Genomic DNA, 17,189 nt, shown 5'->3' on the forward strand with positions numbered 1-17,189 from the left:
CCTTTCCAAGTCTTAATGAAATGAAATAGCTTGAGTAGTACAATTTTAGAGGAAGACCCTTGTGTCCACTGGCAGATATTTCACTACATAGGGATTTATTTAGTTTCATTAACAGATATTCCTGATAAGGCTGTGGGTGTATATGGAAGAAAGTAAAGAAATAAGAGCAAGTTGTCATTCGCATGTCAGTATGGGTTTAAATTATTAGTTTTTTCAGGGGAACATATTGTGGGATTAGGAATTCTAACTTAAAGGAAGCACAGAGAATATAATACAATCATGTTTTAAAATATTAATTAAAGAAATGGCTTAAAAGTAATTCAAAACCATTTATTATGTGTAGCTACATGTGGATATGTAAACAAAAAAGCATTATTTTAATATGCGAAAAGGATTAATTTGTAGTTCTGAATGTTCCAGCAAGTTTTAACAGAAAAGAATCATTTCTCTGATTTTAAATACTGTAGAATCTCATTCTTCTGTTTGTTTCTTTCTTTTTTGGTTCTGATTACTCTTCAAAAAAATATTATCCCATAAGACAAATTCTCCAGCAATTTTGGAAAGGAACTCCACATTTTTTTCCCCTTAATATCCTACACCTAATAACAATAGCTACCATTTGAGAGACTGTTAGAGGTCAGGTACTGCACCAAGCATTTTAAAGATACCATCTCTAAACATGCAATATACACATTATTACTCTCAATTTACAGATGAAAAGCTCAAAGAGCAGAGATAAATTGACACAGGCACACAGTTTCCTAACAGCAGTCAGAATCAAAATTCAGGCTCTCCCTGAGTCCCTGGCTCTCCCATTACTCTACTATTTCATGTTGTCCCATTCACATATGGGGACCTTACACACTTACTCAAATGTGAACTCCAGAGAAAAATCAACAAGGACAAAATACATTCTTTTCTCTTACCTTTTTTTTTTTTTTTTTTAAGATTTTAATTAATATCTACACCCATTGTGGGGCTCAAACCTACAACGCCAAGATCAAGAAATGCACGCTTTAACGACTAAACCAGCTGGGAGTCCCTTTCTTCTTTAAATGGAGGGTTTTTAATGTCAGACCCAATTAATGATACCCATGATTCTTAAACAATTCCAAATCGGGGTGCATGGGTGGCCCAGCAGGTTAACTGTCCAACTCTTGATTTCAGCTCAGGTCATGATATCAGGGGCATGAGATTGACCCCATTTGGAGCCCCATGTTAGGCTCCATGCTAAGTAGGGCATCTGCTTCTCTCCCTCTCTCTTTCCTTCTGTTCCTGCCCCAGCTTGCACACTCTCTCCCTAAAACAAATAAATCTTTAAAGAAAAATACTGCCAAATAAAAAATAAAACTGCTTAACCTTGAAAATGTAACAATAAACATAGCCTGTTCACCAAATATGCTAAGATAAAATACAAGGTTCTAAAATCAACTTTTCAATTAGTACTTACTATACATTTTTTAATGTTTATTTCCTTTAAACAGTGACATTAAATGGGTCCTTTTGACTCAACTTCCAAATTAGCCATACATACTACTATAAAAGCCATCTGATTCTAGAGGAGCTTCAAAATAACTCTTTCAAAACCGTTAAAAAGAGATTTCTGCTTCAGACTTCATAGTAAATTATTACCATTTCCCACATTTACACAACTGAAATAACACTTTAAAAGGACATTCAAGACTCTTTCATTGAAGTACAAATGTGAGACAATAATGAATTCAGGACTTTTGAGCTCCTCCATTCACATGAACCTTCACATCAAAAGGCTACATTTCTTCTGAACCACTGTAGTATACCTAGTAATATAACCACTAATTTACTTTTTGGAAGGATAACTTCCTTTACTGCACTGAGAACTATTTCTTAACCTGATACTTACAATTATCTTCCACATCTTTTTTGCTGTCTTCTTCTGCAGGGAACACTTGGTTTATGAGAGCCAAAAATGTCTAACAAACAAAACAAGAGCTCATTAAACTAGAAGCTTATAAATAGTAAGAAAAATAAAGGAGATTAATTGGTCGCATACCTGTAATAACAGCAACAGTATGCTTTTCATTAAAATGTAATACAAGAGCCTTCTATTTAATAAGTCACTAACCCAAAAAGATAATAACTTTACTCAAATATTATCCATTTACTATGAACATGAAATCAATAATGGAAATCAATAAAAAAGATCCTATGCTCTAATGCCTAGAATGGGGCAAAACAAGAAGCATGTTAATATTAAATTTACATGGTATGTACTTTAATAATTTTTTTCTTAAATTTAATGTTTGTATATAAAGCAATTTTATTGTTTAAATATGTATTAAATATGTGAACACTACAGAGTATTATTTAATTAATGCTATTGTTTGAGTAAAGCATATTAGACCCAAATTCCTATATAGAAATGTATCAGAAATCTAAACAGTATCCAAAACTATTTGGTCCATAAAATAAGTGTGTATTCATTATACCACTTAAATGCTATGGCTCTAGCATTAAGATAGTATCTTGAAAGAATGAATTAAGGTAGTATCAGCAGCCTGGATTTACTCTGTAAACTATTAAGATAGTATCCTGGAAGAGTGAATTAAGGTAGTATCAGCAGCCTGGATTTACTCTGTAAACTATAACAGTAGTCTTATACTCATCCATCTTATACTCATCCATCTTATACTCATGTATGTACATGTGTAGAACTCTAAATATTATTTTAAAACAATTGACCATTTTTCCTTAGAGTTTTATTTGATATGGATGGAAACTTCAACCACAAGAGTAAGTGTAATTGTTTGAGAAGTATAAATTTATAGATAACTGTTAGAATGACATGAATAAAATTTAATACTCTTTAGATGTAATTTGAGATCACTTATTCTAAGTCACACCCAAATTAGAAAACGGTTAGGCCTAAAAACTCTGGAAGTTATTTATTTGGAACCCAGTACACATGCTCTTAATGTTATAAATGTGCAAAGGTTTACAAGATAAATCACAAAATCAGAATTGATCCATAAAGTACATTGAGTATACCAATGGCAATATAAAGCAATCTATAACTTATAACAATGATTCTATAGGAAAATGTATTCAAAAATAACTGCTCATGTCACAGACATTAGCCTTCTTTCACAGCTGTGGCAAAGGGTGTAAGGACTCGCCAGACCCCAGATTTTGGTTCTTTCTTGTTTGGAGACACATCAAATATAAGAGGCTCCTGAAAGTGGGGCAGCAGTGGAAAACAACAAATTCCTAAAATGGGAAGGTTAAGAGCAGGGGTAAAAGGCCAGTAATGAATCTTAAAAGATAGTTTCTCTCTCCCCTTCATCCCCCAGTCATCACCAGCCCTCATCTTCTCCCCTTTACTGCCTACTCAGTGAGAAAGAAAATTTGTCTCATAAAGCAATTGTTTTCTTTTTAGAGGGAGGATGCATTTTCTCCTATCTAGGGAAGATCACATAACAAAGCACACATTGATCACCACAGTAAACATCTACCACACATCAAACACAGTATATCAAGCTACAGTGACAAAATGGACAAACAAAAGTTCTCTGCATTTGAGAAGATTACAGTCTAGTAGGGAGGGGGAGAGAAATATAAACAAATATCTCTGATAAAATATTATAGGCAGCTAAGAATTTTCAGCACTCCTCCAAAGAACAAATAATCAACAGTAAATTCTACTGCATGGGAGGAGGAAGGAGAGACTGGGTATCTGTGGAAAATTTTCAGAAAGGAGGTGACCTCAGTCTTAAGAGATAAATAAAATTTGCTAAGCAAAAAGCTATGGAGAGTGACAAAAAGAGCACTGTGAGCAAGGACACAAAGCACCCAAAACCAGATATATGGTGAGGGCATGATAAATACTGGAGAGGAAAGATGGAAGAAAAGGAAAAACAGACACACAACAATAAGCATATGGCAAGAGCATGAGGAGGAGACTGCTGACTGATAAAAGATAAGACTAGCAAAGTGGAGAGAAAAAGACAATATGGACCCATACTATGCCATATATTTAGGGCGTTAGCCTAAAGTCCAGTTTGCTGCAAATTATGAAATCAATATAGAGGTTCAAGACAGCATTTTTTTAAGATTTTATTTATTTATTTGACAGATAGAGATCACAAGTAGGGAGAGAGGCAGGCAGAGAGAGAGAGAGGAGGAAGCAGGCTCCCTGCCAAGCAGAGAGCCCGATGCTGGGCTTGATCCCAGGACCCTGGGATCATGACTTGAGCAAAAGGCAGAGGCTTTAACCCACTGAGCCACCCAGGCGCCCCCAAGACAGCATTTTTAATAGCAAAAAGATATTAAAAAACATCAGAATGTATCACATGTGATAAGGATGTTTAATTTATGAGTATGCATACACACACAATACACATACTTGTTGACATATATAATCTATTTCTTATAAATATATACACATACACAATACACACATCAAAAGTAATGTAAAATCCATTTCTTACTATTGGTCACAATCAAAAAAATTTTAAAGCCATTACTATCATCAGACATGTTCCCCACCAGAGCTAAGTCCCTCTTCCATGCTTCTACTATATCAGCAAACAGATCTACTTGACTTGTCCATCAATTTATGCACTTAATTCCTTCATATTTAAAAGATGATGCTCTCTCTACCATGAATTACCTAAGCAAAAGACTGCTACTCTTATGGATCTTCTCAACTATATGGTTATTATGACATGTTATAATTTATTAAGACCCTAATGAGAGAGTAAGAGAAAAAATTAAAATTAGAACCAATCCCTGAGAACTTGTTAACTTCCAAAAAATGTTTATGGAAAGAAGCTTCTTAGTTTATAGAATTAACTACAGATCCACAAAGTTTTCATAACTCCACAATTTAAATTTGAAATATTTTTATTGCTTCCATGTATGTACAGATTAGTACTAATAAGGCAAAGTTGAAAGCATACAAATATTTAAAATAGGAAAAAGCATATACTCATAAATGAAGTTTCCTCTATGCCTGAACTGAATTATTTTGTCACCTGTGGATAAAACAAAATATATACAATAGAATATACCTAGGAAATAATACTTTTCATTTCATTGCAGCCTTCAATTTACTGTCCTTATAAAATATGCTACAGGGTGGGAGGTTGGGGCAACCTGAGGGTTTTGAAGGGTCAGGGGTGGGAGGTTGGGGGAACAGGTGGTGGGTAATGGGGAGGGCACGTTTTGCATGGAGCACTGGGTGTTATGCAAAAAGAATGAATACTGTTACGCTGAAAAAATAAATAAAATGGGAAAAAAAAATATGCTACACAAAAATGAAAAAAAAATTTTGAAGGATACTGAAAAGGTCACTAAATTTCTATAACCCTAAATATGCTACTTTGACATACTGATAATTTTGAATTAAATGCTCTTGAGAAAGAGCAAGTGCAAGAAAGCCATTCTCACCCTCCTTTTTATCCCTGAAATCAGAAGATAAAATTCCTATGTGAAAAGTGCCCTGCCTGTACTAGGCAGAAAGAAGACATTCTTATCACCAGAGAAAGGGAATCAAGGCCAAGACAAATCTATACAAATTCTGTCATACTAACTCTTACCTTCCTAATTCCTTTACCACAATGTACTGCCCCTAACCCAAACCCCTTTGTCTTATCAATTCTTCACAAATTTATTGTTTCTTTGTCAAAAAGATATAAGAGCTTTCTGCTCTGGTCACTTCTTTGGATCTTCATTCTCTTGTGAAGATATACACATACGCATATACATAAAAATTACACATAATTTTTACACATTACATAAAAATTACACATTACACATAAAAATAATAAAAATGGTATGCTTTTCTACTGTGAATCTGTCTTACATCAGTTTTATTCTTAGGTCCACCCGGAGACCTGAAAGAGTAGAGGAAATTTTCCCTCCCCTACTGAAATATATGAAAATAATTGAGCTAATTTCTTAACTCTCTCATTCTCTGAACATGTACAGCACTGTAGGTACAAATAAGTACTTGTTAATAAGAGGAAAAACTAGAAACACTTTGTGTTTTCTTTCTTGAGAGTATCTTTAATTGGCCTCTTCTAACACAGCACATTATATATTATGCATTTAGGTTCCTGGGTTGTTTACAGTAACAGAATAGTTTTCTCTGTGAAAAGACCTCATGAGAGATCCACCTTGTTTTTCTAAGGTTCCCAGAAGGATGGCAGTCATATGGCATTAGTTAACCATGTATCAGCAGAATATAAATTATTCACGTACAGTCTCAGAGTCTAAAGTAAACAGAAATGATATCAACAAATTTAATTTAGTCAGAAGATCTGTTTAACAGGAATATTTATTAAACTAAAAATTGTGAAGTTCTCCCACAAATACAGACCTTATAGTCCCCATGAACACTCATAGTCCCCATGAACACTCAGACTCCTGATCACATTTTCCCCAAACTCCCATTTCGTAATACTATCTAGTCTAAGGAGAAAAAGAAATAGATGCCATGTATACAAAATTAAAATACGCTTTTATGTTTTAAAAACTATCATTATAACAAAAAAACCCCTATCATTATAGTGAAAATATTAATAATAATAGATGGGTTTGTAACACTTAAGTATCTTAAAAAAAAAACCTTAACTATCTTTATTTAATAGAAATATATTTATTCCAGGGGCACCTGGGTGACTCAGTGGGTTAGGCCACTGCCTTTGGCTCAGTTCATGATCTCAGGGTCCTGGGATCAAGCCCCACATCGGGCTCTCTCCTCAGTAGGGAGCCTGCTTCCCTCTCTCTCTCTGCCTGCTGCTCTGCCTACCTGTGATCTCTCTCTCTCTCTCTCTCTCTGTCAAATAAATAAATAAAAATCTTTTTAAAAAAATTTAGAAATATATTTATTCCAATCCCACGCTAATAAATTTAAGTAAATAAAAAGCTAAAAAAACAATCATCTAGAAGCTAAAGCAAAAAGAAAAATTTGATAAAATCCCACTCACTTCCCATATTTTTGTTTTATAACATGTTGACTACATCACAGGTACATGAGCTTTAGCAATATAGTATAAGGAATAAAAATATTATTGTTCATATTTTATCATATAGCTATATCTTAAGAATGAGATAATAAAAGGCTCACTAGATTTCTGTTTGATTTGATGACAGGATATCACTTTTTCCCTGGGATGTATACTTACACAATAAATTAAATAACTAACTAGAAAACTAAAGATTCACTTACCAGAAAATTGCTTTCCCTTACACTGTGCTAAGAATATCTATTTCATTAAGAAGAAAGATCTCTCTAGAAAAAAATCAAATTTTGAAATCTCAGCTGAGAAACTCACCTTGCCTTTTTGGTTCAAGGGTTCAATTGTTAAGCTGTCAGGGCCAATATCTACAATATTGCCCATCTGAAATCCATCTGTAGGGTGTGGCGCCCAAACGGGCTTTCCATCCTCCATTTTTGAAGGGAGTGTCCACTATCTCCTGTTTGAAAGGAACAAATAAAACAACATGAATAACTCTGGAAATAAAAAGTAAATAACATATCTTTCTAGAAAGCTAACATGTTAAGTTGCAATTCATAGAAACACATGTCGGCCCTGCCACAGGTAATCCCCACCTCTCTCCATTTTGCCAACCTTGACCCCTTTCATCCACCTTTAGATAAGGACCAAGCAGAGACTATATCCTCAAGTAACACCTGTTCTGCTACTGCCTTTCTTTAACTGTGACTATAGTGGAGTACTACACTTTGAGCAGTACAAAAATTGGGAAAAATGGTCAGTTTTTACTTAATGCCCCAGTGTAGCTGATAACAACACTTCCTTTTATTATCTCAAGTATTCTGAATCACGCAATAAATTCAACAGCTGTCCTAGGAATAGTTGTTATTGTGTGGAGTTAACTAAGAGTTTAACAAAAAGTCATCTTAAACCTGAGGGATAAAAATGAGACATGTGAAAGACTACCTCCCCTGAGAAACTTATCCTGACTATCTGAGACAACAGGAATGCCTCACCAATGTGGTTCCCTATATGTATCCTCACAAAACCACTCAGCATACTGTTTTTATTTTTTTACTGAAGTAAAACTTATACACAATGAAATGTACGAATCCTATGTAGACAAGTTGGTGAGTTTTGACAAATACATAACACCCATTTAACAAACACCACAATCAATATATAGAACATTTCCATCACCAGTTACTAACCTCCGTAGGGATCCAATGTTCTGGTTTGTCTCATTATAAATTAGTTTTTGCCCTTTCTTGAACTTCATATAAATGAAATTTTATAGATTTTATGTATGGCTTCTTTCACTCAACAAAATGTTTTTGATATTCAACCATGTTGTTGTATATACAAGCCCACTGACCAATTATACCACAATTATTTACCTACTGTCCTACTGATGAACATTGGGATTGTTTCCAGTTTTTGCCTATTGTGAATTCTAATTTTTCAAGTGTTCTTATAAAGCTTCTTGCATGCTTAGCATATCTAATGTTTATAATTCAACCCAAAGTGTTCATGACATGTAAAACATCTAATTTTAAAAAGCTTGGATTCTATGAGACTAATGTATAATCGTGAATTGGCTAATAAGTGATCCCAGGCGTTCTAGTTTCAGCATCTCAAAGGGAACTTATTTTTCTTTACTTATCTATACTTAAAGAAAAGTTGATGTGCATACCATAAACTCTCCTCTTTTGCTGAATTTGCAAATCTGGGATTTCCCGTGTGGATGTTCTCAGGTCTATTCTCTCATGAAAGTCAAGGACGTGTAGTATGTAGTTCAGTCAAAAAGCTGTGAACTACTGACATGTTTTCAATGTGCTTGTTGGTTAATGTCTTTTATGACATGACTACACAGTGGGATTTGCTTTTCCCAAACAGCAAATGCTATTAGGTTTATGTGTAATTCCAAGATAAGAAGTTTTTTTGTTTTGTTTTGGAAATGTACCTTTTTCTTTTTTTTTTTTTAATATTTTATTTATTTGACAGAAAGAAATCACAACTAGGCAGAGAGGCAGGCAGAGAGAGAGGAGGAAGCAGGCTCCCCACGGAGCAGAGAGCCCAATGCGGGGCTCGATCCCAGGACTCTGGGATCATGACCTGAGCCGAAGGCAGAGGCTTTAACCCACTGAGCCACCCAGGTGCCCCCCAAGATAATAAGTTTAATGACGATTCTCCATAGAAGTGAATCAGTAACACTGCTTCAGGCTTACCACACCTATGTCTACACACTACCTAAATAATTCTATGTAGTCCCATGACTTTAAGTACCATCTTTAGGTGAGTGATGCCCAAATTTATTGCTCTAGCACATTAACAGCACTCAGTTGAGTTCTTAGGTGTTTATGTGCCTACTGGACATCTGCCCACGGGTACCTCTAAAAGATGTAACATTTCTATGATTATATTATTACTCTCTTCCACCACACCAGCCTGTTATTCCTTATATCAGTAAGGGCACCAACAACACTCAATTCAAATCAAACATGGAGTCATCCTCAGTTCTTCTAGCTCTCTGCAAATTCATATCACTCCCCTAAACCTGTCAATTCTATCTCCAATAGGCATCTCATTTTCATCCACTTTTCTATATTGCCTCTGTTATCTAGTGAAAATCAACACGGTCTTTTACCAGGACTTCTGTAATTAAATTAAGCTGCCTATTGTTGCCAATCTTGTCAATCTGCAGGGATCACCAGAAATCCTACTGAAAGGTAAATCTGATCATGTCCATCCCTATTCCATCAGGGCATGACCTAGTCCCCTCTGTGTTCCCAAGGCCCAACACAGAGCAGGCAAGTTAATAGTCACTGAGTGAATGAATGAATTGTGCACACAGTTTCAAAGAGTAAAAGGAGATGATGAACTGAAAAGAGGTGAAAGGTCTTAAAAACCTAAGCTTGAAACTAAGCTCCAACACTGAGTAGCTCTTAAGCAAGTTACTTAATCTCTCTGATCATTATCTTTCCTTACCCATAAGTGATATCACTTACCTTACAGAATTGCTATGAGGATTAAGTGACATAAAACTGAGATCATCATCCTAATGGTACCCAACAGATACGTGTCATACTGCTCTCACTTATTTTCCCCAATATCTGTTGTTTGAAGCCACCAGTAAATTTTACAAAAACAGTCTTGCTATTCTTCTAAGTACAGAGGGAAATTACAGAATAGTTATGAAATACCATTTAGCAATAATTAAGTATCTGAAAATAAAATCACAGGAAAATCCTCAAAGTCCAAAAAAAAAAAAAAAAAGGCAAATCCCCTTGAACTATTCAAATTGCTTTCCCATTCTCAATCATTAGCTGCAACTTCCCAGTTAAGACAACAGATTTAAAGGCACACATCTAATGTTGCCTCTTCATCAAATTCCTAAATCTACAGTAAACTGATTGCTTAAAAAGAAATCAGCCCACAAGGATGAGAAAAAACAAAGAGGAAATAATAGCAACAGTATTTTGGAAGTTGGAAAGCAAATGGTTAATAGGCAACTGACTCAGCAAACCTGAGAGAGCTGAATCTCAAGTCAGGAATAGGGAAAGATGAAGACAACCCAAATTATACCACTGAATCTCAAAAGACATAATAACTCTACCGCAAAGAAATTTCTAGAACCAAGTCCAAAAAGAGAGACTCTAACATAAGACTAAGTGAAAGTTGTTTAAGAAAGAGATTTCCTCCAACATGCACTAACATGCACATACTCCACATTGCTAGGCAAATACATCCCCACTCCCATCACTACCCTGAGAGAAGCTTTGAGGTTATTCTCTGAAAAAGACATTCTCTGGAATGAGAAATACCAGAACAATTAAGAGTATATATATATATGTAAATTGCCACATGCTGAAAAAAACTCTCTTCTTAACCAAACTTTAATTAGGCAACTCTCACCCTGCTTCTTTTTTTTTTCTTTTAAAAATTTTATTTCTTTATTTGACAGAGAGAGATCACAAGTAGATAGAGAGGCAGGCAGAGAGAGTGAGAGAGAAGCAGGCTCCCTGCCGAGCAGAGAGCCCGATGCGGGACTCGATCCCAGGACCCTGAGATCATGACCTGAGCCGAAGGCAGCGGCTTAAACCACTGAGCCACCCAGGCACCCCTCTCACCCTGCTTCTTGACAAGGCCATGCCACTACGCCTTCCATGTTGGTCCAGTCCTTGTTGGGTCTACGTAGGCCAGTTTTAGGAAGAATCCTGATAGGCCAATTTGGAAAAATTCCCTCTCCCTTGATATCTGGTTAAGTTTTTCATCCCCTAACTATGACGTATAAATCCTTAAACTGCCTTCAAGAATCTCCTATCCTTGCTATTTTCTCTTAGTTATTTTGTATTCACTGACTCCTCACTCTGCTTATTGGCTATATACCCCAGCATCTTTGCTGTATTCATAACTGAGCCCCATCTCTCTCCTCTATTGTAACCACCCTTTGTTATAGATTGCTATGAACTTAATTTTGTTGTTCCCCCCACAGAATTCTTATTTTTTAATACGTGAACACGAACTCCCAATATGACTACATTTAAAGATAGGGCTTTCAGGAGGTAATGAGGTTAATGACATCATAAGTGGTGAGATCCTGATACAATAGGCCCAGTGGTGTAAGAAAAGAGGAAAAGAGATCCCAGATCCCTCCCCCCTACTCCACAATGGCCATGTGATTATACAGCAAGACGGTGGCTATCTGAAAGCCAAAAAGAGAGTCCTCGTTAGAACTCAACCATGGTGGTTGATTTCCTGATCTCAGACCTTCGGCCCCTAGAACTGTGAGAAAATAAATTTCTGTTGTTTTAAGGCATCCAATCTATGTCATTTTGTTATGGCAGACCAAACAGACTAATACGCTCCTACTGCAATAATCTTGAATGGTCTTCCCTGTCATTTTAACAAATGTTGAACTAATTTTCCTTTAATGACATAACAGAAGAAATGAAATATTCACTAGAAGGTAAAAAAAATAATGTTGACACAATTTTACAAAAAGCTAAGAAAAAAAGAGATAGAAGGGGGGCAAAGAAAAAGATATGAAAATTAGACAAATAAAAAGATTAAGCATCAAAATACCAGGAACAGCAGGCATCCTGTCCCACTAAAAAAAATGAAGGGAGAAAATTTAAATGTCCAAAGAAACTGAACTGAAAGGCATGATTTTCTAGAGTTTAGCTAAAATGCCCATTAAGTCCTCAATACAATAACTGGGAAACACACACACACACACACACACACACACACACACACACACACAAAGACACCATGTCAAATTTCAGATCACCAGAAATAAAGAGAAGATGCTACACTTATCTAGAGAAATCAGAAGAAAAAAACATGGGTTTTTTTTATCCAAAGGATCATGAATCAAAATGACATCAGCAATACTGAAGAAGGAAGTCAACAAAGCAATGCCTATAAAATTCCAAAGGAAAATTATTTCCAACTTAGAACCCTGTACTTAGGCAAACAACCAGCCTAAACTGGCACAGTATGACCCAAGAGACAACCATGTTGAACACTATCATCAAAGACATCCACTGACCTTGGACCTCATGAAGTTGGCCTAGATTCTCACCTATACTTGTCTTACTCTAACTCTGTACCGATTATGTATTTGTGTCTGGAGAAAGTGTGGATACTTCATATCCTCTCCTATTAAATTAAATATTATTTTCTACCTAGTGCATGGTTTATATTAGAATAAATCTCTTTTTTTTTTTTTTTTAAAGATTTTATTTATTTATTTGACAGAGAGAGATCACAAGTAGGCAGAGAGGCAGGCAGAGAGAGAGGAGGAAGCAGGCTCCCTGCCGAGCAGAGAGCCCGATGCGGGACTCGATCCCAGGACCCTGAGATCATGACCTGAGCCGAAGGCAGCGGCTTAACCCACTGAGCCACCCAGGCGCCCAGAATAAATCTTTTTTAAATAAAGTTTCACTTGTTTTTAGAATCCTACCTATAACAAATTATCCTTCAACAATGAAGTCCAATTTATTCAACCCACAAAAGACAAAATTATTTTAGACATGTTATTATTTCTTCCAGAAAACCATTCAGAAAAAACCCATGCAATCAACATTCACACTTATTAAAGCATGTTTGCTTATGAAGAATTCTTAAAAAGAAACTACAAAGGAAATTTTAAAAAGACATCTCAATTCCCAGTGCAATTATACTGGAAACCTTAAACACATTAAAGACTGATCACATATATGTATCATCACAGTTTGGTTAGCAAATTTTAAATTCCTTAAGTTTTTTAGGGAAAGAACAGAAATATTTTACAATATGCCATCATCAACTAAAAATTATCTAGTTTTTAGAACTTAATTGACAACCATATTTTTTTAAGTAAGCATTACTGTAATCTATAGAAGTACAGTGGACCCCTGAATAACATGGGTTTAAACTGCATGGTTCCACCTGTGGATTTTTTTTAATAAATATATTAGAAATTTTTTTTGGAGATTTGTAACAATTTGAAAAAATTCACAGATAAACCACATAGCCTAGAAATATTGAAAAAATTTAAGAAAAAGGTATATCATGAATTTATAAAATACAGATACAGGTCGAATAAAAGGTATGTAGATGTTACTCTAATTTATCATTTGATACCATAAAATATATTTAAATCTACTAAAAAAGTTAAAATTTATAAAAATTTACATAAACACAGACCATACAAGATACCATTCACAGCTGAGAGAACCATAGAAGTACTGAATCATAGCCACATAAAATTAACTATAGTGCATGCTGTACTACGATAATAATTCATAACCACCTCCTGTTGCTATTGCAGTAAGCTCTAGTGTTGCAAGTATCCACTTAAAATATCATGTGACACTAATCATCTCTCAGTGAGCAGTTCATTTCTCCAGTATATTTTGTATTACAGTAAAAAGTGATCTCTTGCAGTTTCCCTATCAATAAAGTAGGGGGGGGTCTAAACTTATAAGCAGATGTCCAATTGTTGGGTGGTGTCAGTACCCCCATTCCCCCATGTTTTTCAAGGGTCAACTGTAATCTACAGACGCACTAATTAATCTATAGAAGGAAATCTGTAGCCTTTCAGAGGCATTATGCTAACTTTTCATTTATTCTTTGTTTAAAGGTTAGAAGCAGAGCACCAAAAGTCTCCCTGGGACCAGACATACTAAAGGTTACAGTAACAAACAATATACATCCATGTTGTTCCTTCTCAACAATTCCAGTGATAATCTCAATATAAAAATCCTGGGCCACAAGCAGAAAGGGTAGGCCCATACCACAAAACATGAGCCATCACCTACTCCTTTACCTTCCAAAGATCATAGCTATGATTCATAACAATGCCTTAGACTTTATTGTCTTAGTATCAGGAATTGAGTACTAACTAAAGGTAATTTAGAGCTGGGCTGAAAGAGCCAGAATAAGATATCAAAGAGGAAGAAAGGAGCATTAGGCAGAGTGTGCAGAACCTTTGTAAGTCTGCCTTCTACATAATTTATTCCATGAATTAATTACTTAGTCTCCTATTATGTATTACATCCTGCTAACTGGTAGGGATATAATGGTGAGCAAAAAGAGACACAATCTGGCCTTGTAAAGCTTTCTCTTTTCTTTTTTAAGATTTTATTTTTAAGTAATCCCTACATCCAAATGTGAGGTTTGAACTCACAACCTGGAGATCAAGAGTCACATGCTCCACTGACTGAACCAGCCAGGTATGCCATCCTCATGCAGCTTTCTAATATGAAAACAATCAGCTGGAATAATGCAGTAAATAAAACAGGCGTAAACCCCTGCCCTCCAGGATCTTACATTCTAGTTGGGGGTAAGAAAGTGGCATAGATGTATCAAATCTGCTACTCTTTCATCTGGCCAGGCCCTGACTTCTCTGGTCAAAAGAATGTTACGCGCACCTTTGGCACACAAGCTTTAAACTGGCAGCTACTCTCCTCTTTTATCAGTATATCCTGAAGGCTATTAGCTTCTCTGGTGTGCAAATACTGTGAAAAAACAGGGCACCAGGTAACAGCTGGCTATGGTTGGTGTATTCTGTGTGTACCTAGCATAATCTTTCACTCAGCACTTCAGTTCCATAAGAACTTCCTTATATAACAGAATTCTCCAAAATACTTCAGCAGGGTTCCATCTAGTCACTAAATTACCTTTGAAAAGACCTTCCTAGAAAACATTTCCAAGTTAATCTTGTTCTGCTAATTGTATGATTGCTGTAATACTGAATAACACATTCATTAAACATCAGTACTGAAATTTGCTATTACCTTGGTTTTATCAGCAATGACCATTCATTAACAAGGGGGATAAAATACCTACCACAAAGTCCAAACTCATGACAAAGAAATAAAATAAGAGGGGTGCAGCGGGGAGCCTGCTTCTCCCTCAGCTGCTCCCCCCGGTTCTGCTCTTTCTCTGTCAAATAAACTTTTAAAAATAATAATAATAGGGGCACCTGGGTGGCTCAGTGGGTTAAAGCCTCTGCCTTCTGCTCAGGTCATGATCTCAGGGTCCTGGGATCAAGCCCCGCATTGGGCTCTCTGCTCCGCAGGGAGCCTGCTTCCTCCTCTCTTTCTGCCTAGTTGTGATTTCTCTCTGTCAAATAAAAAAATAAAAATAAAATAAATAAAAAAATAATAATAATAATAACCTTTGAGTGAAAAGGATGTAAGAACAAATATATTTTATGAGGCCAGATTAAATCACCTCACTCTCCTACTATTATTTATTTCTCCAAATGATATTGTTCTTTTTCATTGCACTTCTCTGATTAAAAACATTTTTAGGGGCACTGGGGTGGGCACAGTCAAATAAATAAATAAGTAAAAATAATAAAATAAAATAAAATAAAATAAAGAGGAGTGCCTAAGGGTACTGGGGTGGCACAGTCAAATTAATCAGTTCACTAATTAATTAATAAAATAAGAGGGATGCCTAGGTGGCTCAGTTGGTTAAGAGGCTGTCTTCAGCTCAGATCATGATCCTAAGGTCCGGGGATAGTGCCCCACATTGTGCTCCCTGCCTAGTGGGGAGTCTGCTTCTCCCTCTCTCTCTCTCTGCCCTCAAACCCACCTATGTGCTCTCTCAAATAAATAAAATCTTTAAAAAATATAATTAAAAAAAATCAGAAACCATTTCAAGATAATAAGATCTAAAACCTACCTCAATTTAATTAAGAAGCCTGATATGCACTCATTTTTTAGTAAATATTTATCAAGCCCTATAAAAACCCAACCACTGTTTTAGCCTTAGATATTGTTGAGAAAAATAAAAGCTCTGTTTCTCAGTCTACATCAAAAAAGACAAGAAATGTTGGGGCATCTATGTGACTCAGTTAAGCATTTGTCTTCAGCCCAGGTCATGATCCCTGGGTCCTGGGATCAAGCTCCGTATCAAGTCCCACATTGGGTTCATTTCTAGGGGGGGAGCCTGCTTCTCCTTCCCCTTCTGCCTGCCACTCCCCCTGCATGTGTTCTCTCTGCCAAATAAAATCTTAAAAAAAAAAAAGAAAAAAAAAGTAAAAAATGTCTAGGTCAGCTATGACACTCTTTCTGGTCTTAATAGTAGTAGGTCCAACTGATCTTAGCCATGATCCTGATGTACAGTAATACTATACTTCCAAATAAGCCTCAGAAAGCCCAATGTATTGATTAATATTTAAAGCTAAGTCTATGACCATGTGATTCTTAGAAACAGACTCAGAACACCAAGGCTAACTTCAACTTAACTGGTACAGCTAAAATTAACTTGCCAACAAAAAAAAGAGGGTTAAAAAAATTTATTGGTAAGTTCATTATATGGTTATTAATTATTAAAAATATTTACAAAATGATTTTAATTTCTCAAAAAAACAAGAAATATCTCAAATATACAACCTAACCTTGCACCTAAAAGAGCTGGAGAAAGAACAGCAAATAAAGCCTAAACCCAGCAGAAGACAATTAATAAAGATCAGAGTGGAAATCAATGAAATAGAAACCAGAAGAACAGTGGACTAGATCAACAAAACTAGGAGCTGATTCTATGAAAGAATTATAATAAGATCAATAAACCTCTGGCCAGACTTTCCAAAAGAAGAGAAAGGACCCAAATCAATAAAATCATGAATGAAAAAACAGAGATCACAACCAATAACAAAGAAATACAAACAACTATAAGAACTTACTATGAGCAACTAACTGTATGCCAACAAAT

General features: G+C 35.7%; 1 protein-coding gene across 7 annotated transcripts in view; it reads right to left on the reverse strand.

Annotated features, from left to right (window-relative positions):
- MYO6 (myosin VI) overlaps nucleotides 1-17,189 on the reverse strand; it is a 155,539-nt gene that overhangs the window by 85,703 nt on the left and 52,647 nt on the right. For 6 of the 7 annotated variants that reach the window (XM_046004558.1, XM_046004557.1, XM_046004555.1 and 3 more), the window contains exons 2-3: nucleotides 7,317-7,458; nucleotides 1,883-1,952 (exon numbers count right to left, since the gene is read on the reverse strand). In XM_046004558.1, coding sequence (XP_045860514.1) covers nucleotides 1,883-1,952; nucleotides 7,317-7,433 — 187 coding nt within the window. In that variant the 5' untranslated portion in view covers nucleotides 7,434-7,458. Of the gene's footprint in view, nucleotides 1-1,882; nucleotides 1,953-7,316; nucleotides 7,459-15,450; nucleotides 15,512-17,189 lie in introns of those variants that run through there. The other variant, XM_046004552.1, reaches the window with a different exon arrangement.

The sequence above is a fragment of the Meles meles genome, chromosome 5, assembly GCF_922984935.1.
Source record: "Meles meles chromosome 5, mMelMel3.1 paternal haplotype, whole genome shotgun sequence".
NCBI classification, from domain to species: domain Eukaryota; kingdom Metazoa; phylum Chordata; class Mammalia; order Carnivora; family Mustelidae; genus Meles; species Meles meles.